The 27965-nt window shown below is 42.6% G+C and overlaps 1 protein-coding gene across 1 annotated transcript; it reads right to left on the bottom strand.

Annotated features, from left to right (window-relative positions):
• Positions 1-27926, bottom strand: MKI67 (marker of proliferation Ki-67). Its single transcript, XM_030805392.1, has 14 exons — positions 27757-27926; positions 25085-25163; positions 24874-24989; positions 21350-21416; positions 18606-18651; positions 17045-18124; positions 15518-15693; positions 14219-14531; positions 14010-14128; positions 13728-13899; positions 12458-12613; positions 4662-11509; positions 3336-3779; positions 1-1361 (listed from the first exon to the last, which is right to left on the bottom strand). Exons 1-14 carry the CDS (start codon positions 27846-27848, stop codon positions 1296-1298), a joined length of 9774 nt encoding a protein of 3257 aa, XP_030661252.1. The 5' UTR covers positions 27849-27926; the 3' UTR covers positions 1-1295.
• Between the last annotated feature and the right edge of the window lie 39 nt (positions 27927-27965).

The raw sequence follows: 27965 nt of genomic DNA, 5'->3' as shown, positions 1-27965 counted from the left end.
TTTCTGCATTCATTTAGCAAGTATTTATGATGTCACCTGGCTCCCCGCCAGACACTGGGGAAATAAGCGTGGAGATGGGGCACTGCCTGCACAGGGCACATTTTGGGGGACAGCTACTCTGTCTGGTGCACCATCCTCACCTGCACCTGGCAAGGTGGGTGAAAGGGGAGGAATCCAGACCGTTGACCTGGGGGATGGTGGGCTATTCTCTGATTTGGGGAACACGGAGAGGACAGGGGGCAAAGTGGAAAGTAAATGAAGATGAACAAGTTATGTCTACAGTTCTGAAGCTGGAGAAAGATGTCTGGACTTCAAAGGAGATTTCGGAGGCAGCAGCTCACAAGGAAGTGATCCTGAAATCGTGGCTGAAGGCGCTGAGTGCTCAGTCTCTCCAAGGATGATGATGCTTTTCAGAGTACTGGTGTCACTTCCTGTACTGGGTGGCATCAGGCTGCCAGATAGAGTCAGAAAGAAAACAGGCGGGAGCAGAGCCAGTAAACTTCCGAAGCTTCCAATGACAGGAAAGCTGGAGATCAGGAGCCAGTTGGAGGTCATGATGCGCTGCGGCCTGGGACCCTGAGATTCCGCAGGTGGAGAATGTCTCAGGTGAGAGCAACCCTGGTTAGAAAAGTATTCCCAAGAGACAAAGGCAAGCCATGAGTCACTCCTTACAGAAAGTCACTCTTGGTCCCTAAAGATGTGCTCACAAGTCATTCTCCAAAGCACAACTTTATTTTCAGAAAGCAAAGGACATCAAAAATAGGACTGTCCTGTGCAGATGTCCAATAGCCTAATGTGGGGACCAAATGCCCCCCGGCCATTGAAAAGACAGATCTTGTAAGCTCCGTTCACCTGTGCACTCACCCATTCATTCGTGTTTACCAAATGCCTGCTCGGTGTTGGGACAGATGAAGATAGTTGTTCCTGCCATCATGCCCTGGAGGACATAGGCAAACATTTAAACAATGACACAGTGTGGCAAGGGTCACAGTTAAGGCTGCTGTAGGGTGGCTGTGGGTAGTGATAGACCTCAAGGCTTCATTCTACAAAGCTGAGGGCAAATCTTGGCCCAAAATCCTTCACGAAGCCCGCGGTGTTCAATTGTTCTCAGTCCAGGAGCCCAGCAGTGCTCCCAGTGGAGTTTATGAAGCCGATTCAGACCCAGCAAATCCAAAGTTTTCTTCCCTTAAGCAGACTGACAGTCTTACTTACAGAATTCACTTGTAATTTATGACAAAAACTGCACTAGAACTTATCACAAAACTAACTTTATTTTTCCCAGTTCGATTTTTCTGTTAAATATCTTCACTGTCCCTATGACTTCTGGTTCTTATTTTCTTGACGCACACATTGTCCTCAGCCTGTGTGGGAAGAAAAAAAATAGAACTCTTAAGTAATTTAAACACCCATTTTTATAATCGACCTCCTCTGCAAAACCCTGAAGGCTTACTAGGTATTATGCAGGTCCTTAGTTGTAGAAAATTAATTTTGAGGTTGGAAATAAGTTTTAAAATATATTCCATTAACGTTGTTCTTCTTGACTTGAACTGCTTTTATTATGCAGTTTTTTACACTTAAATAATGTGATCTTTTCATACAGAAGTTCCTAATGCATTTTTAAGCTAATACATAATAAAATTTCTTCATCAATGCACACATTTTCACAAACTAACATATGTCACTCAGAAAAAGGGAATCCAACCAGGATTAAGTCTTTTGGGTCTCCTAAACCAAGGAACCCCCGTAGGCAGAACCATGCCCAACTTGCATGCAGGGGACCTGCCTTGCCCTTCACTCTTGCAGTAGTTCTCACCCCTTGGCTAAGGGGGAGGGACCATGGTGAAAAGCATGGCTACAAGCTTCTCACTGGAAAAAATCTATCTTATATATGCATTTTCTAGGACTACCGACACCCACCAAAGAGATCGGCAATAGAGGAGCATGTGTGTGTTGGGCGTCTCCTGGGTGCTTGTGTGTGAGAAGAGGCTGAAAGCCCCCAGCAGAACACACCAGGCCTGGCTCAGCCTTGGGCCTGGTTGCTCTGTGTTTAGGAATCATCCCAGTTAAAAGATTCGCTTTCACCCTTCTTTGGTTTCATTCTGATGAAGCAGCACCTTCCAGACTGTGAATTCGGTAAGTGCCTGGAGCCTGCATTTTACTGTAAGACTCAACGGGTGAATGTGATGACCCACATCAGCTGTTGCGTCCCTGGTGTGCCTGTGGTTTCTAGGACCTTGTCTGGCACTGTCGGGTATCTTCTGCTTCCAGCCTGCCCCAGAAGTACAGTCTCTGACTTAGGACACCTGTGTGGGCATCAGCGTCCTTCTTGAGCCTCTCCTCTTCCCTCTCTGGAACAGTCTATGGGCATCTCCCCACTAGGACTTCCTGCCCACCATCCAGACACACAAGCCCTCCCCCTCCACTGGCTGCCTGGCTATGCAGCAGGTACTGGGGACACCTGGGAATCTTTCCTCTTCTTGGCAGTTGAAGCTTCCTAGTTTGTGCCGAAGAGGGTCTGTCTGGACAGCTGTACTTGCCAGAATTCTGTATCTGAAGAGGTTATTGCTACATGAGTTTCGTTTGCTGAACTCAGAATATGGTAGTTTTAGGTCCAAATTTTGTGTGTGCTAAGAATTAAATTTATACCACTCACAAAAAGGGAGCAATTTAACCTATTTTTATTTTAGCTAAACCAAGTATTCCCCAGAAGAACACTAATGGAATCTAATCATTCTTAAGGATTTGTCCACATGCTTGTAATTATGAGTGGCTAAACTTGATGTGATTTCAGTAGCACTTAAATTTCATTAGCTTAGATAGTCTCTAGCTGGAGGAGGGTTGGAGGGCAGACGCACCCTCCACTGATCAGGAACTCTCACATAGTGAGCATGTGTCTCAGGGACACCCCAACCTCTGTTCCTTCTACCTTTCCAAAGAATTCCTTGGAAATTTTTCTGTTTCAATAGTTTTTTGGGGGAAAAGAACTTTCCTGTTGCAATAGGTGATTTTGAACTACAGAAAGGCTGAAGACATCTACCTACAATTGTATCATGAGGTACATCATAAGCAGTCAGAAATTAGCCACTAGACAAATTCCTTTTCTTTCTGAAGAAACTCTTCATAATGTGAATTTGCTATTTGAAGTGAAATGCTCAAAGCAGACACAACAAAATACAACTAAAATGGCAAAATGTACGTCTTAGCATAATGCTCCTTCCATAAACTGGGAGCTGGCAGAGTGCTGTTGAAAATAATGCTTTTTGCTTGCCTTTGCAACCTTGGGCAAAAAATACATCAAAACATTCTGTGTCTTTTAAAAACAGTAAATGGCTTACCTTCTTTGGATTTTCTGCACACCTCTTGACACCCCGCATTACTCTCTGCGCAGATTCGCTCTCCAAAGTGCTTGCTGCAGACTGGCTTTTCGTCTTTCTTGATCTCAAACACCTGGAGTCTGAATTTCCTGCTTCTCCTTTCCCTTCCTGATTCTGCATGAGAACGCTGGCGCTCTTCTGCCCTCCGCTCTCCTCTGCCACCTTAGGCTGGGAGCTCTCATTCTGTCTAACAGACCTCAAGCACCTTTTGTTCTCACTGACTTTGTCTCTAGGCATGGGTTTCCGGGCTCCATCATCTGGATTCTGAATGTCCATCTCTGGGGAGGTCTTCATGGGCTTCTTTTCATTTCTGTTTATTTCTATTCTTTCTGCTAATACAAAGACCTCAGTTATTTGCTGTTCCACGTCAGTCTTATTTTGGCGTCTGGAGCGCAGGGATATTCCCTAAAGAAATGAGAAGACATCCACAAAATTCCAATAATTAGTAAAACAAACTTCAAAATTCAACAGGGAGCACAACCAACAGTAAACTAAAAGGAGAAATCATTTGAAAATCACACACTGATGAATTGTCTAAGAGACTTGTCATCTAAGATAGTCAAGGTAATGCCTTGGTACTTTGTTCCTGTGGAGAAATGACTGTCTCTGCTGACAAATTATAAATAAGGAATTCAGGATAAATTTCAATAACAATGCCTAATAAGATAAATATCAAATCTAATTTGTAGTTTACATTATAGAAAGAAGCTCCGTCATTCATTCACTTACAGGGAGTAAATGAATTCCTATTCCTTTAACCATCACTGCTAAGGCAGAATAGGAAATTGCCATTTCTGGAGTTTCCCCAAACTTCTCTGGATGCAGTAGGAGCCTCTCTATCTAACAGTCCGGACAGATTCCCCTTCTCAAGAATACACATTCCTTATTGATGTTGTTCTGATAGTTAAAATAGTGACATAGATGGTATTTTTAACCCAGTCCTGGTCTTGGTGACCAGGTGTTCAGTATCCAGAACACAGAACTGAACCACCCACCTATCCTGATCAATTTTTTAAACATTTGAAGATGAACATTACTCATTTGGCTCTTGAGAAACTCTTCTAAGTTTGCATTAATCATGTTTGACTAGTTCTTTTCCCAAATTAGTCTATTCCCTCTATAGGTTCCAAGAAGATTCTTTACCATGGCCTGCAGTTATTCAGTGTTAAAGGAAACCCTCTGGGGAAAGGATAACCACTTATAACGTCAGGTTACATGCAAAGTATAACACAGAAATTGACAACTATCCAAGATGATATTGAGTGATGCTGTAATACTTCCTCTCACCTTATTTTCAGGGACCGAGTCTTGTAATTTGTGTTCCTCTTTGTTGGTTTTCATGTCGTTGCTGTTCAGCTCTTCCGCAGGTTCAATTCTTTTTGCAGAAGTCCTCAAACTTCTCCTCGTGATGACCACGGGTTTGGGTGATTTGCCTCTTGCCCTGGGAGCGACCCTCTGCTTCTTGCTGGCCGGCAGCTCCTCCACGATTTCCTCTAGCGCTGGCATGCGGCGCAGCCTCTTGGTTCCCATGACGCTTCCATCTTTGCCACCTCCCCTCTTGAAGGGCAGTGGGGGCAGGGAAGTGTTGCTTTTGCTTTGTGATTTTACAGGGTCTCTGGTGCTTACCATGTCTCCCATGGGTTCTACTTTAGGGGCCCGAAGAACTCTTCTGGATATTTTTAGAGGTTTTCCACTGTCGGGTGTTTGCTTTGGAGCGCTTCTAAAGCTATCAGCAGCACCATTTGCCAGTTCCTCAGGGTGGCCTGGTGTTTGAGAGAGCTCTTGGAAGCTGGCCAGATCTTCTAGCGGTTGGGCCTTTTCCTTAGGTGCTCTTGGCCGTCTCCTGCTGCCAATTCCATCTTCTGCATCCAGCTTCCGCTTTGCAGGTTGCTTAAATGCTTTCGTGCCTTTGCCCTCACCTACTGGCTCTTTGTCGGTGTGCGTGGTTTCCCCTGATGTTTGTGTGAGCTTGCCGACCGCTAACAGCTCCTCCTTCACTTCTACTTTCTGGGCACGTGTCCTGGGCCGTCTCTTTGAGCTTGTTGCGGTGTCTTCTAGTTCTGGTGATGATTTGCAGGGTATTTTAGTGGTTTTGTCATCAGTCATTGATTCTTCAGTGTGACCTGGTGCTGGGTCTTCGAAGCCAGCTAGGTCTTCTATGGCTCGGGCATTTTCCCTGGGTGCTCTTGGCCGTCTCCTGCTGCCAGTTACACTTGCTGCTGGGGCCGGTGTCTGTTTTGCAGATTCCTTCAATGCTTTGATGCCTTTATCTTCACCTACTGGTTCTTTGTCTGCATCCGTGGTTTCCCCTGATGTTTGTGTGAACTTGACTGCTGAAGGCTCTTCTTTTACTTGTACCTTCTGCACACGTGTCCTGAGATGCCTCTTTGTGCTTGCTGTGGTGTCTACTACTTCTAGTGGGGGAGATTTGCAGGGTATTTTAGTGGCTTTGCCAGCAGGCAGTGATTCCTGAGTGTGACCTGATGTTTCAGAGAGCTCTTTGAAGCCGGCCAGGCCTTCCAGGGGTTGGGCCTTTTCCTTAGATGCTCTTGGCCTTCTCCTGCTGGGTTCCTCTTCTACTGGGTTCGGTTTCTTCTTCGCACGTTGCTTAAATACTTTGATGCCTTCATCACTACTTGCTAGTTCTTTGTGTGTGTGTGTGCTTTGCCCTGATGTTTGTGTGAGCCTCTCAACTGCTGAGAGCTCCTCTTTCACTTCTTTCCTGAGACGTGTCTTGGGGCATCTCTTTGTGCTCGTGGCAGTGTCTGTTAGTTCTGGTGGGGGAGATTGGCAGGGAATTTTTGTGTTTTTGTCAATAGTCATTGACTCTTCAGTGTGACTTCGTGCTGGGAAGAGCTCTCTGAAGTCAACCAGGTCTTCTAGAGCACGGGCCTTTTCCTTACGAGTTCTCAGCTGCCTCCTGCTACCATTTACACTTGCTGCTGGGCCCAGGATCTGCTTTGGAGACTCCTTAAATGCTTTGATGCTCTTACTATCTCTCACTGGCTGTGCATGTGTTTGCGTAGCCTCCCCTGACGTCCGTGTGAGCTTGCTGACTGCTGGGGGCTCTTCTTCCATGTCCACTTTCACCAGGGATATCTTGAGCCTTTGCTTGGAGCTTCTTGAGGTTTTGAATGACCCTGGCTGTGGAGATTTACAGGATACTTCTGTGATTTTGTCATCAGTCATTGATTCCTCAGTGTGACCTGGTGTCTGGAAGAGTTCTTTAAAGCCAGCCAGGTCCTCTAGAGCCTCAGCCTTTTCCTTAGGAGTCTGTGGCTGTCTCTTGCTGCCAGGTAAATTTCCTAGCAGGTCCAGTTTCTGCACTGGAGTTTCCACAAATGTGTTGGTATTTTTCTCATCACATACTGTTGGTTTTGGTGTGTGCATGGCTTTGCCTGCTGATGGTGTTCGTTTCCTGAGTGCCAAAAATTCTTCCTCTACGTCTGCTTTCCTGAGGCTTCTCTTGGGCCGTTGCTTTGTGCTTGCTGGGGTGTCCACTGGGTCTGGTTGTGGAGATTTGCAGGCTATTTTGGTAGTTTTCTCATCAGTCATGGGCTTGTCAGTGCATACTGGTGTCTGGAAGAGCTCTTTGAAGCCAGTCAGGTCTTCTAGAGGCTGGGCCTTTTCCTTAGGAGTTTGTGGCCGTCTTTTGCTGCCAGCTAAATTTCCTGGCAGGTCCAATTTCTGCACTGGAGTTCCCATAAATGCTTTCATGTCTTTCTCATCACCTCCTGCTGGTTTGGGTGTGTCCATGGCTTTCCCTACTGATGGTGTTCGTTTCCTGAGTGCTAAGAATTCTTCCCCTACGTCTGCTTTCCTGAGACTTCTCTTGGACTGTGGCTTGAAGATTGTTGGGGTATCCACTGGGTCTGGGTTTGGAGATCTGCAGGCTATTTTGGTAGTTTTCTCATCAGTTGTGGGCTTGTCAGTGCATACTGGTGTCTGGAAGAGCTCTTTCAAGCCAGCCAGGTCTTCTAGAGGTTGGGCTTTTCCCTTAGGAGTTCTTGGCTGCCTCTTGCTACCAGTTACACTTGCTGCTGGGTCCAGTTTCTGTTCTGCAGTTTCCCTAAACACATTGATGCTTTTATCCTCACCTCCTGGTACTTTGTCTGTGTGTGTGGTCTGTGTGAGCTTCTTCGGGGCTGAGAGCTCTTCCACTATATCCCTTTTCCCCAAAGGCGTTTTGGGCCGCCTCCTTGTGCTTGTTGGAGTGTCCGTTGATTCTGGTGGTGGAGATTTGCAGGCTATTTTGGTAGTTTTGTCATCAGTTGTTGGTTCCTCAGTGTGATCTGGTGTCTGGAAGAGCTCTTTGAAGCCGGCCAGGTCTTCTAGTGATTGGGCCTCTTCCTTAGGTGTTCTTGGCCACCTCTTCGTCCCAGTTCCATAGTTTGCTGGGTCCAGCATCTGCTTTGCAGATTCCTTAAACGCTTTAATGCTCTTTCCATCTCCTGCTGTCTCTCTGTGTGTCTGCATGGTCTTCCCTGACATCTGTGTGAGCTTGCCGACTGGTAGGACCTCTTCTTTCACACCTACTTTCCCCAAGGATATCTTGAGTTGTCGCTTGGAGCTTGTTGGGGTTTTGACTGGGTCTAGCTGTGGAGATTTGCAGGATACTTCTGTGATTTTGTCATCAGTCATTGATTCCTCAGTGTGACCTGGTGTCTGGAAGAGCTCTTTGAAGCCAGCCAGGTCTTCTAGAGCCTTGGCCTTTTCTTTAGGAGTTTGTGGCCGTCTTTTGCTGCCAGGTAAATTTCCTGGCAGGTCCAGTTTCTGCTCTGGAGTCCCCACAAATGTGTTGATGTCTTTCTCTTCACCTACTGCTGCTTTAGGCGTGTGCATGGCTTTGCCTGCTGATGGTGTTAGTTTCCTGAATGCTAAAAATTCTTCCTCTACGTCTGCTTTCTTGAGGCTTCTCTTGGGCCGTTGCTTTGTGCTTGTTGGGGTGTCCACTGGGTCCGATTGTGGAGATTTGCAGAGTATTTTGGTAGTTTTCTCAAAAGTCGTGGGGTTATCAGTGCCTGGTGTCTGGAAAAGCTCTCTGAAGCCAGTCAGGTCTTCTAGAGCCTGGGCCTTTTCCTTAGGAGTTTGTAGCCGTCTCTTGCTGCCAGGTAAATCTCCTGGCAGGTCCAGTTTCTGCACTGGAGTTCCCACAAATGTGTTGATGTCTTTCTCTTCACCTACTGCTGGTTTGGGTGTGTGCATGGCTTTGCCTGCTGATGGCGTTTGTTTCCTAAATGCTAAAAATTCTTCTTCAATGTCTGCTTTCCTGAGACTTCTCTTGGGCTGTGGCTTGGAGCTTGTTGGGGTGTCCACTGGGTCTGGCTGTGAAGCTCTGTAGGATATTTTGGTAGTTTTTTCATTCGTCATTGATTCCTTAGTGTGACTTGGGGTCTGGAAGAGCTCGTTGAAGCCGGCCAGGTCTTCAGGGACTTCAGACTTTCCCTTAGGAGTTCTTGGCCGCCTCTTGCTGCCAGTTAGACTTGCTGCTGAGTCTAAGATCTGCTTTGGAGACTCCATAAATGCTTTCATGCTCTTACCATCTCCTGTTGGCTGTGTGTGTGTGTGTGTAGTCTCCCCTGACGTCTGTGTGAGCTTGCCAATTGCTGGGAGTTCTTCTTTCATGCCCACTTTCCCCAGGGATGTCTTGAGCTGTCGCTTGGAGCTTGCTGGGTTTTTGTCTGGGTCTGGTTGTGAAGATTTGCAGGCTACTTTGGCAGTTTTATCGTTAGTCATTGATTCCTCAGTGTGACCTGGTGTCTGGAAGAGCTCTTTAAAGCCAGCCTGATCTTCTAGAGCCTGGGCCTTTTCCTTAGGAGTTTGTAGCCGTCTCTTGCTGCCAGTTAAGTTCTCTGGCAGGTCCAGTTTCTGCTCTGGAGTTCCCATAAATGCGTAGATGTTTTCCTCACCACTTACTGCTGGTTTGGGTGTGTGCATGGCTTTGCCTGCTGATGGTGTTCGTTTCCTGTGTGCTAAGAATTCTTCTTCTATGTCCACTTTCCTGAGACTTCTCTTGGACCGTGGCTTGGAGCTTGTTGGTGTGTCCACTGGGTCTGGTTGTGATCTGCAGGCTATTTTGGTAGTTTTCTCATGAGTCGTGGGCTTGTGAGTGCATACTGGTGTCTGGAAGAGCTCTTTCAAGCCGGCCAGGTCTTCTAGGGGTTGGGCCTTTTCCTTAGTTTTTGGCTGCCTCTTGTTGCCAGTTACACTTGCTGCTGGGTCCAGTTTCTGCTTTGCAGTTTCCCTAAACACGCTGATGCTTTTATCCTCACCTCCTGGTACTTTATCTGTGTGTGTGGTTTCCCCTGATGTCTGTGTGAGCTTCTTCAGGGCTGAGAGCTCTTTCTGTACATCCCTTTTCCCCAAAGGTGTCTTGGGCTGCCTTCTTGTGCTTGTTGGGGTGTCTGCTGATTCTGGTGGAGAAGATTTGCAGGGCATTTTAGTAGTCTTGCCAGCAGCCACTGCTTCCTCAGTATGACCAGGGGTCTGGAAGAGCTCTTTAAAGCCAGTCAGGTCTTCTAGAGCCTGGGCCTTTTCCTTAGGAGTTTGTGGCCGTCTCTTGCTGCTGGTTAAGTTCTCTGTCAGGTCCAGTTTCTGCACTGGAGTTCCCACAAATGTGTTGATGTCTTTCTCTTCACCTACTGATGGTTTAGGCGTGTGCATGGCTGTGCCTGCTGATGGCGTTCGTTTCCTGAATGCTAAGAGTTCTCCCTCTACATCTGCTTTCCCGGTACTTCTCTTGGGTAGTTGCTTTGTGCTTGTTGGGGTGTCCACTGGGTCTGGCTGTGGAGATTTGCAGGGTATTTTAGTGGTTTTACCGGCAGCCACTAATTCCTCGGTGTGACCAGGAGTCTGAAAGAGCTCTTTAAAGCCAGCCATGTCTTCTAGAGCCTGGGCCTTTTCCTTAGGAGTTTGTCGCTGTCTTTTGCTGCCAGGTAAAGTTCCTGCCAGGTCCAATTTCTGCACTGGAGTTCCCATAAATGCTTTCATGTCTTTCTCATCACCTCCTGCTGGTTTGGGCGTGTGCATGGCTTTCCCTGCTGATGGTGTTCGTTTCCTGAGTGCTAAGCATTCTTCCTCTATGTTTGCTTTCCTAAGACTTCTCTTAGGCCGTTGCTTTGTGCTTGTTGGAGTGTCCACTGATTCTGGTGGTGGAGATTTGCAGGCTACTTTGGTAGTTTTCTCATCAGTCATTGATTCCTCAGCGGGACCTGGTGTCTGGAAGAGCTCTTTGAAGCCAGCCAGGTCTTCTAGTGATTGGGCCTCTTCCTTAGGCGTTCTTGGCCACTTCTTCATTCCAGTTACATGGGCTGCTGGGTCCAGGATCTGCTTTGGAGACTCCTTAAACGTTCTGATGCTCTTGCCATCTCCTGCTGGCTCTCTGTGCGTGTGCGTGGTTTCCCCTGACATCTGTGTGAGCTTGCCGACTGCCAGGAGTTCTTCTTTAACACCCGCTCTCCCCAGGGATGCCTTCAGCCGTTGTTTTATGTGTGTTGGGGTGTTTATTGGTTCTGGTTGTGATGACCGGCAGGGCATTTTAGTGATTTTGCCCTTCTCACTCTTTGGTGCCGTGGCATGATCTTGGGTTTGGAGGAGATCCTGGCCACGTGCCGTGTCTTTCGTGAGTTCTGTATCAGGCAAGCTCTTGAAGTCTGTCAGGTCAGACATTGGTTCACATTCCTGCCCCCAAGTTCTTCTTGATCTCTTCATTGCTTTCATCTTTTCATCATTTTCTTTTAATTCAACATTTTCCTTATGTGTCTCAAAAGGTCTTTCTATTTCCTTCATCTCTCCTTCTCTCCTTTGTTGTAGTAGTGTTGCCTTCTGACATCTTTTTAGGATGCGCTCAACAATGTCTGTATTTGTTTCTTCACTCTTGCTTTCCACAGGTAGCTTCTGTATATTTCTGAACTCTGTAGACCTTCTTGACTTGTTTGCAGTGGATACTGTTTTTGAAGGCTCTGTCTCAGTATCTGAAGTTTTTGTCTCCGCGGAAGTCATTTTGTCAGTGTTCCTGGGCGTTTTTGCTATGTTTCCATTTTCTCTAATACACTGCCGTCTTAAGGGAGGGCTTGAAGAGCATTTATCAGATGACTGTTTTGCTGCATTCTGTGCACTGAAGAACGCATTTCCTCCTGAAATAAAAACATACACAATAAATACATTCTATTAGTGTCTCATGTCAATCAAGTATTATAGCCTCATAAAACATAGTAAAAAACTAAATATTTAGCTTCTTATTCACTTAACGACATGAGGCTACCTATGTGTCTATAAATCTGTCTTATAAGAGCCATGCGCAATTATGAATAATGTTATTTGGTGCTATAGTGGGGTCACCATTAAGCAAAGTTAGATGCTGAAATGATTATAGAGGTAAAAATATTGCTTAAGAAGGATCCTCCAAAGGTTGCCATGCCGTGTCATTGACGTAAATATAGGCATTTTTTCCTTCAAACATTAGAAACAAACAGCTATTTCTTGCCTTAAATCACCAATAAAATAACATGGATTATCCTTAAGTTAGGGTCCATATTACACAGGAAATATTTACCTACCGCAAACATCTTCAGGGTAGCAAGTTGTACCCTCTATGACAGGAACACAGTGACCAGTGCCTAATGAGAGATTAGACAGATTCTCACCTCCCATCTCACACTTACCCCGGGCCTGCTCCCACCTAAAAGGTTAACAGGAATAATTGCACAGTATACAAACTCTTATCTTTCTGTTTTGTAATTGGCAGTAATTTTGAATTTGAGTAATTTATATGTAAATATGGTAAGACACCATTGTATCTTTTTGCTATGTCACCCTGGTTACTTATAATAAAGAAGCCAAAAGTGTACACAGGTCATTTACACACATTAACGGAGTCTTTCTTTCTATGTAAGTCAATGAATGCCAATGTTAATTCAACTGCTGATTGAAATCTCCTTTTCAATTAGAACAGAGAAGATGGAAATGGTATTTTGTGCCAGGAACATTTGTTTTAGAGAAGTAATACCATCCTGCTTGTAAAAAAAAAATACTGTATGTTCCTATCCCAAAACATCACAGTGGTAGGAAACAAGGAAACCAACCAAAACTCTCTGAGGTGGGGAGCAGAGGTTCTTCTCCTGAATTAGTTCCTTGAAACTGTTTTCCAAGCAAATTTTCTGAATTTGAAATAGCGACGTGACATGTGCTTGTCAACTGTGGTTGCTCCTTCACTGGGGTCTTGAACATTTCAGCTATTCCTGTTAAATGAAAATATTTGGAAAGTGATTGACACATTGCTAACATGCAAACAACCATCCCAGCCCTCACATGTAACATGCAAATGGTGGGAAATAACAGTAGATTCCTCCCTTGAATTCATGGTACGTAGGCCTCATAAAAAGGGTGATTCCATTAATAATGTACTCATTTTGTAAAAAAGAGAGCAAAGAGAAGATATGTTATGCTCTTTGCTTTGCTTTTCTTGGAAAGGAAACAAATGAAGTTAGCTGACCTCTGTGGTCCTCCTAACTAGACCCCACACGTGAGCTCTGCAGCACGGAGGCTGGTGATGGACTCCTGAGACCCACAGGCCTCCCTGCTAGGATCTAGAGGCCAAATGCCTTCGTGCTTCTCAAAGTCTTGGGTGCTCAGTTCTAGATTTTAAGTACAAATAACATGTATCCACATTTTAGAAAATGACAAAGAGCTGCCCATTTTTAGTACTGTCAAGTAATAATATATATTTTTGAAAATCTAATATCATTATCATTCCGTTTGGAATGATAGGAGGCCTGAGGCTCCCAAAGTGTTGGGATTACAGGCGTGAGCCACTGTGCCGGCCATCCCCACTTTAAATACGCAAGTCAGGCCACAATTTACTGAGAGTGGGAATTGAGTGGAAACATTTCTTCAACAATCAATTGTTTACGGGAATCTTCTCATAGGGCTTTCTTTCAAGAAAGTTAAGCTACGTAGAAAGTAAATCCTGAAGAAACAAAATATTGCTCAAAAACAACTGGTCCACACCTGGGATAAACTATTAGTGTAGCTGCAGATAACAAGTTAACTCGCTTCACCATAAAGCACCTTCCAGATTTCTATGTATACGCTGCTCTCCAGGGTAAAGACATGCATTTGACATTTCCACACCTATTTCACACAGGACATGTGATCCCAAAAATTAGCAGAGACTTGTCCTTGCAAGCCAAACCAGGTTTATCTTCCCTGAACACTAAGACCCCAGAAAGGTGATTTAATCATTTATTTTATAATCTCTTTCACAGCAGATAAACAAAGTTAGCAAAACAAACATTAACACCGTAAAAAACAGTAGAGTCAAAAGATTTATAAGATCTAAGGCTATGTTTTTACCTGAAAGATCTTCCTTAAAGTCCATTTTTTGGTTGGAAACGAAGTTGTTGAGCATTCTGTAAGGTCGAGCAGGCACATGAACTTTTTCAGTATGAGCTTTCCCTATTATTATGGTACAAGGAGAGTTTGCGTGGCCTGTACTAAATTGACTGTGAACTTCGCCCACAGGCTTCTGTAGAAAACAGGAAGGAGGTAAACAGGACATTAAAGCATAAATCCACACTGAATGCAAGCTTCGATGACACCGGTATGTGTAAAGCAGCCATTCAGTGAGGCCCCTACCTTTGGAGTAGCAGGTCTTCTTTGCTTTTTGTTCATTGACCTTTGAGGACCATGTTTTATAACTTTAGTTTGTGTTTGTTTTGCACCAAGTTTTACTACATCTGCCCACGATTTTGCAACTGTCAAAGGGAAAAGATGATGAAACTTTTCAAAAACTAGCATTCATGAAAAAATTCACCTTAATATATGTATTCTAATGTAAGACTAACCAATCAGATTGGCTTCTGAAGCACCACTTCTTCTTTTGGAACATATCATCTGTAAAATATCATGTTGACTTCGGCTGATAGACACTCTCTTTGAAGGCAGGTTGCTGCTCTTTCTCCCTCCTCTCTTAGGAACCTCTGTCTGAGATTTGCTGCTGGAAGCAGGGGCTGCTTTGCAGGACCTACGGCATTGATCGCTGGCAACTGGAGTTTTCCTAGGACTAGGAGCTGGAGGGCTTATAACCAAGCTTTGTGCCTTCACTTCCACATGGATTTCTGAAGCTGACTCTTGTTTTCCTGATGGTTGAGGTTGTTCCTGACAAGACAAAATTGTTTACGAGAAGCCTTAACAAGGATGTAACATCTCTGGAATGACTGATAAAAACCTATTCAGTTAAGAATTTCAGCTGTTTAAATCTTGAAGCATCAAATGCTTAAGCCACTGTCTTTCAAGACTATGGTAGAGGTGAGACTGTCTCAGTCATTTAAGGAAAAAAAGGAAACAGAGGCAGGCCAAGTCTGAAGTGAGGTCATTTCAGGTGGAAAGGCGGAAGGAACGTCCTGATCAGTGAAAGACAAGCAGGGTCTGACCTCAGTCCCAGTAAATACCAGCCATGGGCAGCCCGCCCCTCACGTGGAAGGAGGGCCGCTTGCCCCTGGGAGCCAGTGTAAAATGGAAAGGGAGCCAGGCAGCATTTTCCACTCCTGTTGGGAAGAGAAGAAAAGAAAGACCACCCAGGCCCTATTACGAAGGTTATGAGCTATACGGCCATGACTTCCCAGGGGTGTAAAACCCAGGAAGGACAACACAGCAAAGGAACAGGTAAGCAAATGTTCTAAAGAGCTGAGGGTGTAAAAGGTAGATGTGCCATTGATGATTTTCCTTTACACCAGGTAAATGCCTTAACTATAGCCTTGTAACTCTAAAAGAAAATAAAACAATCCTTATGGGTCGATGTGGTGATGTATCCAGAATCTTTGTAATTGGCTGTTCTGATGGTGCCTGCAGGTGATTATGCAGTGCTGTAAGCGTGGGTGTCTGGGAACTTCTGCACGAAAAGGACATCAAGGACTTCCCCGACTCGGTCACATCAGCACCACAGTCAGGGACCCAGGGGCTCATCTGCTGGCGCCCACATCAATGAGCTTTCATTCTTCTTTTTAAAAACTTGTTTCTTTAAAAAATAAATAAATAAATAAAGGTCTTCATCATAATTCTACTTGTGTCAGTATTTGGAAAGGAATAGGTACCCGGTGTGTGAGCCACTGTGCGTGAATGGGAATGCTGCTTGTTCAACTCACCTTGATGATTTTCTTCAGGACAGGTGGAGTGTGCGTTACCAGAGACTTTCTTTTGGTTGGGGCTTCTCCCCTTTTGAGAGGCGTATTAGGAGGCAAGTTTTCATCAAATAATTCAGGTCTTAGGTGCCCACCAAAGGACACACGCCTTCTTTTCAAAGGTATTCCCTCACTCTCATCTAAAGTAACGAATACAAACGTGGAAAGAGCAATGAAAAAACATACCAAGACCAGTGATTTATTTCACATTAGCATTAAAGATGAACCAAGTGAAAAGTCATCGAAACACAGCACCTACAGCACGCCTCTATTCTTGCAATCCTGGTGAAGCTAAGCTACTAAGAGCTCCTAAAGGATTGCGGGAGTGGCCACTAAGACGTCAAGTTCCCACTGGACAGTACAGAGGCTTTCTTTAAAACGTTGAAACATTATGTGTGGACACAGAAAGGAGGAGTCTGCAGCAGCAGCTTTCACCTTGGAGTAGGGGGACGACAGCCAGAGAGAACTCTCTAAAGACATGCACTTGGGCCTCACTCTGAGCCACCCAGTGACCAGAATGCATGAGCTGTAAAATCTCCTCCAGGTGGTTCTGAGTCAATTCACAGGAGCCCAGTCCTGGCCACACATTTTCCTGAGCCATCAGTTAATGTCAATCCCTTGCCTAAGTGATGCTTCCCCACTAGGAGGCTTGGTGGAACACTGAGACTGATGTTACCAACCTTATTTTATCGATAGCCTCATGCCCCACCGCTATGGGCCACCTGCAGAAACAGAGCCTGGAGTACGAATACTGCGTCTGTGGCCCAGACAACTTTTCTTCTAATAGCCAATGCTTAGGAGTGTAGGAAGCTCCCAAGGAGCTACTACACCTGCTATAAAGGTCCTATCTCTGCCACTTCCTGGGTGGCCTTGGGTTGTGCGTTTCCTCACGTGTGACATAGATCTAAAAAGACAACCTAGCCACGGGCACTGCTACTGCACCAAGGATCAAGTGTTCATGTCTGCCAAGCACATGGAAATTTGCCTGGCATATAGACACATGAGTACAGTCCAGTGTTTACAGCAAATTGTTTGTAGGACCCTCTGAAAACAGAGTATCAACACCTGAGAACTACCGCTATGTTCAATGATTTCCAGTGATTTATTCCACATGACCAAACTCATGATACAGTTGATTGTAGTTCAGAATTAAACTCCATGTGAAAAGCAATTATGATTATTCTCTTTTCTATTTTGTGATAGATGGAGGAGAATCAAACATTTTTGGGGCCACCCTATCTCCTTCAATAACCCCTGCTTCATGCTTCCCTGACAACCTCCATCTCCTCTGTCATTCCTTGTTATAATTACCTAGGCCTTCAGTATTCATCTATCAGTGAAAACAGCATGCGTGTCTGCCTTATCCCTGTGCCTTATGTGCTTACATTCTCTTCCACAAAGCTAATCACTACTGAATGAATGAAGGTCTCACAGCTACATAGAAGGTGTTCATCTTTTAGAAAAAATAAATTTACAATTAAATAAACTTACTAATGGAATCACCAAAGTTGTTGATATCAACTGAACTAAGACCAGGTAACCCAGAGCACATCTGTCCAGCTGTAGTGCCCAATTTTTCAGGCTTGTTGAGGGAATCCTTTTGGATCTTCCTTTCAACTTGAGTGAGCCACAGAGTTAAAAATGACTCATTGTGAATTTCAGTTTCTGTAGGCAGAACTTCCACATCTGTAGGAATACTTCCCCTGGTTTTGGAAGAGAGATTTTCTGGCTTAGCGGCAGAGTTAGCTGCATCTTCAACTTTAGCTGGTGTTCGACTTCTAGTTGAAAGCTTCCTGGGAGTAAGAGTTTTATCACCAGCCTTGAAGCCTTCACTTTTACCCAGCTTCACAGATTCTCTTCTACCAGTAGTATACAGGTCTTTGTTCTTATGTTTTTGTGGAGAATTTTGTTGCTGTGAATATTGTACAGGGGTCTTCATCTTAGCCGGCTCATAGAGAGGAAAGCTGGCGCCCACAGCCTTGCTGGGAGTCTGAACAGACTCCACGTCTCTTCCCTTCCCCTTGTTCTGGTCAAGCTCTTCTTCAGGTGAAGCAGGCTCTGCCATAGCGTGGCTGCTTCCACCAGATTTCGGTCTTGACTTACACGAGACCAACAGTTGGGTCTCCCCCTGTAAACCATCAGCACTGTCTTTTTCTGTTGTGTAATCAGTTTGTAATCCAGATTTTCTACGATACTGTAGAACATTTTCTTTTTGTGATTTTACATCCAACTCTTTCTTCATTGACTCATAAAGCTTCCTAAAGGGAGATTCATTTTTTTTGCTATTGTCAAGACATTGTGTAGTGGGAACAGACTTCAATTCGCCATGACGGCTCACTAATTTAACCCTGGAAATTTCTTTAAAATCCCCAGAAATGGGATCAGCTGCATTTCTGCCATTACATCCAGCATGTTCTGAGGAACGAAAATTAGGTGTTCCCTGGGCAACACTGTCTTTTGAGTCCTCTGCAGTACTGTCTTCTTTGACATTCTTGATATGTACCTGAGGACTTCCTGAAACTTTTCCTTCAGTGATTTTTGAATAGGCCTTGGAATCTTGAGCTTTCTCATCTTGGCAATGAATTATGAAATAAGAAACAGAAGTTCAACATTTTCTCAATGATTAACATTTGTGGAATTCAATATTTTAATTGTTTCAGGTTGTCTTATAAGCTAGCTTTTACTTGGCCTACAAATTGTTTAATGCCTAAAACTTGCAAGTCTTATGATACTAGTATTATGATACAAATAAATAAATCACATCAGCTCCAATAACCAGTATAAAATATCACATGCTATCTAACTATTGAGAACTGAGTTGACAGCTGAACAGGCAATTTTCTCATATCTAGTCTCTCCTAAGCATAGCACACCATCAGTCACCAAGGGAAAGTTAGGCATCTGTCTGTTGTTGACATGTTAAATGACACCTCCTCCATTTCTGACCGGCTAGACATTTAGCACTTGCATTCCTGTTGCCCCTTCTTTGCCAATATGCTTCGCAAAGACCTGATCTTTCAGGATTCTGGAACAAAACCCAACCACTACTCACCAGGGTCAGAAGAGAAGCTAGATCTTGAGACACGACATGCTGGCTCCTGTAAGTTGGGAAAATAAGAACAGTTATTTGCAGGCCTTTCTAAATGATGACAGTCACAACAGTGAAAATATTATTGATTATTTTTTCTGGCTGGGCACGATGGCTCATGCCTGTAATCCCAGCACTTTGGGAGGCCAAGGTGGGCGGATCACTTGAGGTCAGGAGTTTGAGAACAGCCTGGCCAACATGACGAAACCTCATCTCTACTAAAAATACAAAAATTAGCCGGATGTGGTGGCAGGTGCCTGTAGTCCCAGCTACTCAGGTGGCTGAGGCAGGAGAATTGCTGGAACCCGGGAAGCAGAAGTTGCAGTGAGCAGAGATTGCACCACTGCACTCTAGCCTGGGCAATAAAGTGAGACTCCGTCTCAAAAAATAAAAATAAAAACAATAAAAAATTGTTTTCTTTACCAAACCACTCCTATATGACTTCTAAAGACTGTTTGAGAAATGAGCAAGTCAGTTGGGAGCTAGTGGTCAGGATAAAAGTACTTCTTAGCTGACTCGTTAAAAAATAGTGAGTGATTAATAGGAAACAAACTAGAGGCTTAAAATTACTAAAATCAAACCTCGGTGCGTTTTTATAACTTCCTTTAAAGTTATTTCCCAACATCCTATTGTGGAAGAACCAAAGTCAATATTAAACATCACCTGTACTGAAGATCTGTAACCCCCCATGAGCTCAGAACTACTGACTGCATTATCAGTTTTCTCACAAATGGGCCATAGGACCTGTGGATGAACTGAGGCTCCACTTGGCATGTGCGCCCTCTTGGCTGGTGGATACTTAGGGTGGATCTGAGAACCTAGATTCACCCTAAGTAAATTCATGGCACAGGCACACATGGTACATTCACAGGTTCTGCAACCTCACAGCCTGGGGAGCAGGTGCAGCACCCCCACCTGGCTCCCCAGAGACAGCGCCCTAACTTTCCTTCATGGAATTGTTTCCGGAAGGGTGGAAGAACTAAAGAATAACATATATATATAACTTTTATAAAAGTCTGATGTCCCAAAGGAAGAAAAGCTTATCATCTGAATTATTAAGAAAATATCTAAAAAATATTACCAAAGGCAAAGAATCTAACTTCCTTAGTTAATCAATTTCAAGTTTCTTGATACCTAACACCTTGCTTCTAAAACTATGTGAGGGATGGTTTTTTATTTCCAATCTGAAGTGAAACAAGAATCTTATGACTAAACAATATAAATGAACTACTAATAAAATTATGAATATGTACAGTATATAATCTCACTTTTGTTGTATGATTATATTCAATAGCCACAAAATTGCTTTTGAATTGCTGTCATATTTCCTACATACTCCATTTCAGTACTTACTGTATCACAGACCAGTAACAGAACAGTTCCTAGACTGCTGAGTGGCACATATCTAACCCGCAGTTCAACTGGTTTTTTGGTTTATTTACTCCCATAGACTAGCAAGTTGCCTGGTGGCTACAGTGTGGGATGCCTCAGAAACAAGCTGCCAGTGCAGGAACTGATGACCACCAGATTCAACATTAAGGCTGTTCCTCTAGGGAAGAAGCAGTACTTAAATGGCAGAAATGGGCTGGGCATGGTGGCTCAAGCCTGTAATCCCAGCACTTTGGGAGGCCCCGGTGGGCGGATCACGAGGTCAGGAGTTCGAGACCGGCCTGGCCAATATGGTGAAACCCTGTCTCTACTAAAAATACACAAATTAGCCAGGCATGGTGGTGTGCACCTGTAGTCCCAGCTGCTCGGGAGGCTGAGGCAGGAGAATTGCTTGAACCCAGGAGGCAGAGGTTGCAGTGAGCCGAGATTGCACCACTGCATTTCAGCCTGAGTGACAGAGCGAGACTCCGTCTCAGAAAAAAAAAAAGGCAGAAATGTTGAAATTCAAGAGTACCTACTGCTAATTTCAGGTGCACCTAAGATAACTCTCCTAAGCCAAGATATTCCAAGGAGCTCATCTGAAACTAGCTTTAGGAGCACTCTAAAATGTAGGAAAAATATGAATTCTCAGGGCTTATCCTAAGCCTAAATCCCACTAAATTTCCAAGCACTTGCCGACGATTGTGTTTTAATAAGCTGTACAACTAAAATACCTCTTCCACACTGACACACTCAAACTATCTAAATTTCGAAGCACGTGTCGACAATTATGTTTTCATAAGCTGTACAATTAGAATACCTGTTCCACACTGATACACTCAAACTATGGGGTTCTCTCACAAGACAAAGCACAGGATCCCTCTTCCTGTTTCATGGGTCGACTATCAAAATAGAGAAGCATCTTTGGCACTCACGATTTTCATAATGTGATTATTTCAGACACATAAAGATGGATGAGTACAATGACTAGGAGACAAAATGAGCCACCAGATAATGCAATTCCCAAATGTTAGCTCTATGTGTTGGGGTTCTCCTAATCATGGGCTTGCAAAAAGCTCGTAACATACTCTAATAGACTTTTTGGCTAAAAGTGTAAGTCCAACTTAGTGCTCTGATTTTTAACAATAAAGAGGAAATATCATTTTAGGTTATTTTAATATGTCTAAGTTCAACTTGTTTTAATACTTTAGTTACATTTTCCTACTATAACAGTAACCACCCTCTTTGTAACTGATTTCAAGTAAGAAATCATTAAAGCATACATAAATGATTTCATATCATCAAAAAGAATCAGCCCAAACTTGGATATTTTCTATCACCTGTTCACGTATTTTTCTTGGAAATTCAGTTGACTTCCTTCCATTCTGAAGACTTTCATTTTCATACCTGCAGTTTATAGAACAACAAAGATCCTGATTAAAAATTTATACCCTGGGACAGAAGTCTCCATATCCACTTAATGTCCAAGGATCAAGGAACAAACTTTGGGTTTAGTTCAAGACGTCGCCTTATACAAAGAAATAAATTTAGAGTTAGAAAAGTGCTTTTACACTAAAAACTAGGATTAGTTGCGTCAAGTTTGTTTTGAAACACGACTGTCAGAGGCTGGAGACCCAGATTAACTTCTGATCACTGACGACTAGCCCAGGTATGATTTGACAATATTCCCGAGCACCTATGACAGAAGCTAATGGACATGAGAGCAAAGTCAAGTTTCTTCAAGTTTAAGTCCATGGAAATCATCTGACGGCTTGGAAGGCCAGCCAGGAAGCCTGTAGGTAACTGAATCTTTCTAAGGTTGTGAAGTCACATACTTCAGGGTAAATAAAAAGCTACGCTTACACTACAGGGTAACTACAAAGCTATATTTTAGAACACTATGATCACTTCAGTTTCCCACATACTCAGTCTGTATCTGAACAAGACAGGAACATCTTAGGAAGATCACATTTAGCAAGATACATAATTGTCCTGGCAAACCTCAGTGATCAAGTCATAGAAGCAATCCTTTATTTTGCATAATGAAAACTTTTTGGCCGAAGTGAAATGACCTGATTTGAATTTATAGGCAACCTAAGTAAGATTTGAAGCAGTCAGATATCTGAAATTGTTTCTCATGGTAGAGAGTTTGGAATCAAGTCTAAGATTCACTTTCTAATCTTTGTTGTATGTCTTTAATCATCTGAATTTATCTCAATTTGGATAATATCTTGTCTTGGAAAAATAGTTCAGCTCTTCAATACACATCAAAAGCTTCCTACCTATAGGCCGGGTGCGGTGGCTCATGCCTGTAATCTCAGCACTTTGGGAGGCTGAAACGGGTGGATCACTTGAGACCAAGAGTTCCAGACCAGCCCGGCCATCATGGTGAAACGCCGTCTCTACTAAAAATTGCAAAAATTAGCCAGGCGTTGTGGCGCATGCCTGTAATCCCAGCTGCTTGGGAGGCTGAGGCACGAGAATCACTTGAACCCGGAAGGCGGAGGTTGCAGTGAGCCAAGATCACACCACTGCACTTCAGCCTGGGTGACAGAGCAAGACTCTGTCTCAAAAACAAACAAACAAACAAACAAAAAAGAAAGAAAAAAAGAAAAACTTCCTACATAGAAGTCTGTATTCAATAAAAATACTCTTTAAAAATGAAGGCAAACTTCCAAGAAGCACAGTAAAAGAAATGACCAGGGAATTTAAGTGGTACATTAAAAAACAGCTAATACAAATGAAGACAACAACAGAGATCCATTTAGCAGAATGGATTTTTAAATGACCCAACTAATACGTTGTCTACAAGAGACACAATTTTGATTCAAAGACACAATCTTTTGAAATAAAAGCATGGGAAAAGATATACCATGCAAACAGCAAGCAGAGGGGAACTGGAGTACTGTACTAACATGCGACAAAATCATCTCAGACAAGTTATTCATAGAGAAAAAGGACATTTTATATAAGGATCAATCCAGCAAGAAGACATTCCAGTTAAACACAAGAGTTCACCTGACAACAGGTTCCGAGACAAACCATAACAATTATGAAAAGTTAAAATTAAGGGGGTGGAAAAAGTTTTACTACACAAGCACTAATCAAAAGGAAATTAGTTTAGCCATACTCACCATCCAAAGGAAACATTAAGCAGAAAAGAAAGCACTACTAAAAACAGAGGACATCTCTAAATGACAGAGAGTTTCATGCACCAAGAAGACATCATTCTAAGTTTGTACACAATAGTACAGCCTCAAAACATAGAAAGCAAAAACTGATAGAGATAAAAACAAATCAATCAAACAATCCCCAGTAGGTGATTTGAACATATCCCTTAGAATAGTAGGGGAAAATTTACTAAGATTATAGAAGATTTGAATCTAATGGGACTGTGTGTATCTGTGTATGTGTGTGTATATATACATATAGATTATATATATAAAATATATTATATATGTATATATTATATATGTATATATTGTATATATTATATGTACTATATATTATATAGTATAATATTCTATAGTATATATTATATATAATATTATATAGTATATATTATATATAATATTATATAGTATATATTATATATAATATTATATAGTATATATTATATATAATATTATATAGTATATATTATATATATTATATAGTATATATTTAGTATATATTATTATATTATATAGTATATATTATATTATATATGGACATTAGTCAAATGTCCATCAAGAATGAATGAATTATTTATAGTTAAGTATATTATTGTATATATTAAACATGTTTTTTTCAGTGAAATACTTATGCCATGAGAAAGAACAAACTACAGAGATGTCCAACATGCTATGAATCTCACACACGTAAAAGCACAAGCCAGGCACAAATGTATGCATTCTTATATCACTGGTAAGGACTTTTATAAGAACAGACAAAACTGTAGTGTTCAGAGATCCATGCTTAGGTAGTGCAACTCAAGACGTTTACGATATCCTAAAAGCCAAAACGGTGGTTTACTTGCTGAGGGAATGAAGTAGTGATTAGAAAACAGCATTTTAAAAAAGCTTCTGGGAATGTTCTATATGAGCTGAGGGTGTATTAGTCTGCTAGGGCCACCATAATAAAGTCCCACAGACTGAATGCCTTGCACAACAGACATGCCCTTCTCAGTGCTGGAGGCTGGAAGTCCAAGAGCAAGGTGTCAGCTGGATTGGATTTCTCTGCGCCTCTCTCCTTGACTTGCAGATGGCTGCCTTCTTGCTTCCTCTTCTCATGGGCTTTCCTCTGTGCACGTGTTACCTAATCTCCTCTTATAATGACACCAGTCATCAGATTAGGGCCCATACTAATGGCCTCAAAAAGCCTTCATTGCCTTTTTAAATGCCCTCTTTCCAAATACAGTTTACATCCTAAGGTACGAGGGGTTAGGAATTCAAAATATGAATTTTGGGAGAGCACATATCAGTCCATAATAGGTGGTGATGAAAAGGGTGTTCATATGATAAATTGACCTGTCCATCTTGTTTTGTACCTTTTTCTCTGTGTATATTTCGCTTTAAAATAAAAAAGAATAGAAAAATCTCATGCAGTTTCAAAACACTTGGAAGAAAATAACAAACTCCTTTAGGACAAGGTCAACCTCCCTCTGCATAATTATTTGCACCCAAATCCTTGAATTTCATCACATTTTGTCCCAATTAGTCATCTTCCTAGAATCATATCCTTTTAAATTAAGATTAGTGTTGAGAATGAAAACCTGAAATACTTTGACATCCATGAACATTAAAGAATGACAGTTGACTATGACACTAGTTTATGGTTAATCAGAAGATGACATTTACTGTTAGACCAATCAGCTTTTACCTACCTGAAAGAACGATCAATAATAGTTATTACATCTCCATGTTTTAGCCGTACAGGCTCATCAATAACAGACCCATTTACTTGTGTTGGATTTGTGGAACTGAAATTACGTAATATTGCCTGCAAGTGAAAAGAAGGGGAAAATATGTAACTAATGAACAGATTAAAAGTGAACTAAAAAGCTTTAAAAGTAGATCTCCAAAAAAACCACTCACCTCCTGCTCATTGATTTCAATTTTGCAATGTTGTTTTGACACAACAGGAAGCTGGATACGGATGTCACATTCAACACCCCTTCATGCAAAAGAAGAAGGTTTTTTTGGTTGTTGCAACTTTTTAAAACATTACCTCAATTTCCCAAAATAAAACACAATTTGACTAGAATGTTTGATCTGTAAATATGACATAAAGGAGTAACAAACAAAATGGGCAATGTAAACGATCTTGCATTTTGCAAAGAACTTTTGAAGTATTAAACATGTAACTATTAGATCTTTAAAACAGAGTACATAAAAATAAGGGAAAACACTAGAATACAAACTGAATTACCTTTTATATGAAAAGCTATACTTAAAAGACACAAATAAAGGAGTACTTACATCAATTTTGGAAAATGACTATTTTTAATACTCTGTGCTTTTTCAAAAACATTTGTTTGTAATGTTAAATATGTTTAGAGGTTTAATCATCCCCAAATGTGCTTATTTCATGCTAGCACTTCTGTGCATCAGTTTCTTCATATACAATAAAGAGATTACATTAGAACCTACATCATGTGATGTTCAATTAAATGGTTGTACATGTCACTAATTTGCCTAGCACATAGTAAATGCTCATTATAGGTGAGCTTTTCATTGTTGTTTTAAAACCACACTGAATTTACTGACAGATTCAAGTCTCTAAACAATAAAAATACTAATTTGCACGCAATAAAAAAAAAAATCTAAATTCAACTTGTTTTTCCACAGAAAGTAACACCATGGCAAAGTAGCAGAAGAGACAATTCCTAAACCTACACAAACTAATAATCAGAAGAGTTCGTTAGTAGGTTCCTGGAGTCTTCAGTGTTCCTGTTCAAGCCCGTGATCTTAGAAATTTGAACAAACTATGCAATGGCCTGTCTGTTCTCCATCCGAACCTTTGGAGTCTAAGAATCTCTCTTCCTACCCAGGTCATGTGACCAAACACTTAGGAATTATTTTCTAAACTGTAAAATCTTGCATGAAAATATATTCAAGGAGTACTGTATAAAAAGCAAAAGGACTGCCACTTGAGATGAAATGTTTATATTTTTCCTTTTCAAGAGAAAGGTATCTATGGAAAGTGAAAAGCTTCCTTAACCCCAATAAAATAATTTGATTTTAAGGTAACATGACATCTGAGCAAAGGAGAGACTATCCCTTAAAACTGAGAATTTGTTTTGCAGGAGGACGACTATAGATGGGTGTTTCTGAGCTTTGGCACTGTTGACATCTTGGGCCAGATGCTTCTGTATTGTGGAGGCTGCCCTGAGCCTGGTAGGATGCCCACCCTGACCTCTCCTCTGCGATGACAGCGCATGCCCCCCTCCTATATTGTGACATGGAAATTCAAATGACTCCTGGAAGGTAAGATGACCCTCCTGTGAGAACCACTGCTCTCAAGAGATTGCAAATCCATGGCTCCAGCCCGTGTTTCTACTGACCCTTGCCAGAATGCTAGGTATTGATCACACCCCCTATGCCAGACACCAACCCTGGCCCTGCGCACATGATTAGTAACAAGACAGTCTTTGCCTTTGGGGAGCTCAGCCTAGTGGGAGACAAACCCACAACTCACCCCTGAAGCTGTGGGGTTAGAAATACAAGTTCCCATGCAAGGCTTCCTCGGAGGTGACATTTCACCTGATGCCTGAATGATGGAAATCACACAAGCTTGGGGAAGGGGAGAACTTTCCCATCATAAACTTCCAAGTGTGTAAGAAGTACCAAGGTGAATAAAGGCTTGGAATGCCTTCGGCGGGAGGAACAAGGAAGGGGATGGGGTTGGGAGGACACGGTGAGGCCGGGATGGGATTCAGGGCCCAGAGCCCACAGGAAGTGCCTCTAGTGGGACAGATGTCAGAGGCAGATAGGGGCACTGTCAGCAACTGTACCTGTTATACAGGGACAGGGTTATTACCACCACCAAACAGGACAGCAACATAAGAGGAAAAGTTCTCAAATTCCAGGCAGGAAGACTTTCTGTCCCATTTTCCTATTGCCACACAAAGAGCCAAGAGGCAAGTGTATGGCTTCCTTCCTTCATTCTCTCAGTGTCCCCAGTGGCCAGTGATGCCCCCTGTGGAGGGACTCGGGGGCGCACAGTGTCTTCAGACGCCTGCCTGAAGCCAGTGACATATGAAGATCATCTATATCTTTCTTTATCGCAAGATTAGAAAATCGATTTTTTAAATTGGCTTGATTTTTTTTTGGTTTATTTATTTATTTATTTATTTTTTTATTATTATTATACTTTAGGTTTTAGGGTACATGTGCACAATGTGCAGGTTTGTTACGTATGTATCCATGTGCCATGTTGATTTCCTGCACCCATTAACTCGTCATTTAGGATTAGGTATATCTCCTAATGCTGTCCCTCTCCCCTCCCCCCACCACACAACAGTCCCTGGAGTGTGATGTTTAAATTGGCTTGATTTTTAAAACCACTTAAACATACAAACACTAGCATCAAATTTATATTTAGCAAAACAAACAAAACACAGCTATGTCAACTTAGTAAGGAATGGGAGAAACACCAAGGAAAAGTGAAGGCAGGACCGAATCCTAGAGTTTCTGGACTGCATACTGTGACTAAGATATTTTCCTCTTTCTCAGCTCAAACGTCCGCGCGCGCCCGCGGGGCTCACCTTCCAAACAAGCAGCTGCTGAGGCTCAGGGGAAAGTGGGGACCGTCGACCCCGCTCCTTTTGATAGTAACCAGGCGTCTCGTGGGCCCCATTTTCTAAACAATAAGTTGAGTATAATCCGTAGAGGAAGGCCAGGTACCAAAAGGTTTGCAGAAGCAAATTTACAACTCTTCCACTGCAAAAGAGGTGCGGGTTACTCTGACAGCAAA

This window comes from Nomascus leucogenys, chromosome 3, assembly GCF_006542625.1.
Source record: "Nomascus leucogenys isolate Asia chromosome 3, Asia_NLE_v1, whole genome shotgun sequence".
In the NCBI taxonomy this organism is placed as follows: Eukaryota; Metazoa; Chordata; class Mammalia; order Primates; family Hylobatidae; genus Nomascus; species Nomascus leucogenys.
This window is presented reverse-complemented; position numbering and strand designations above follow the sequence as displayed.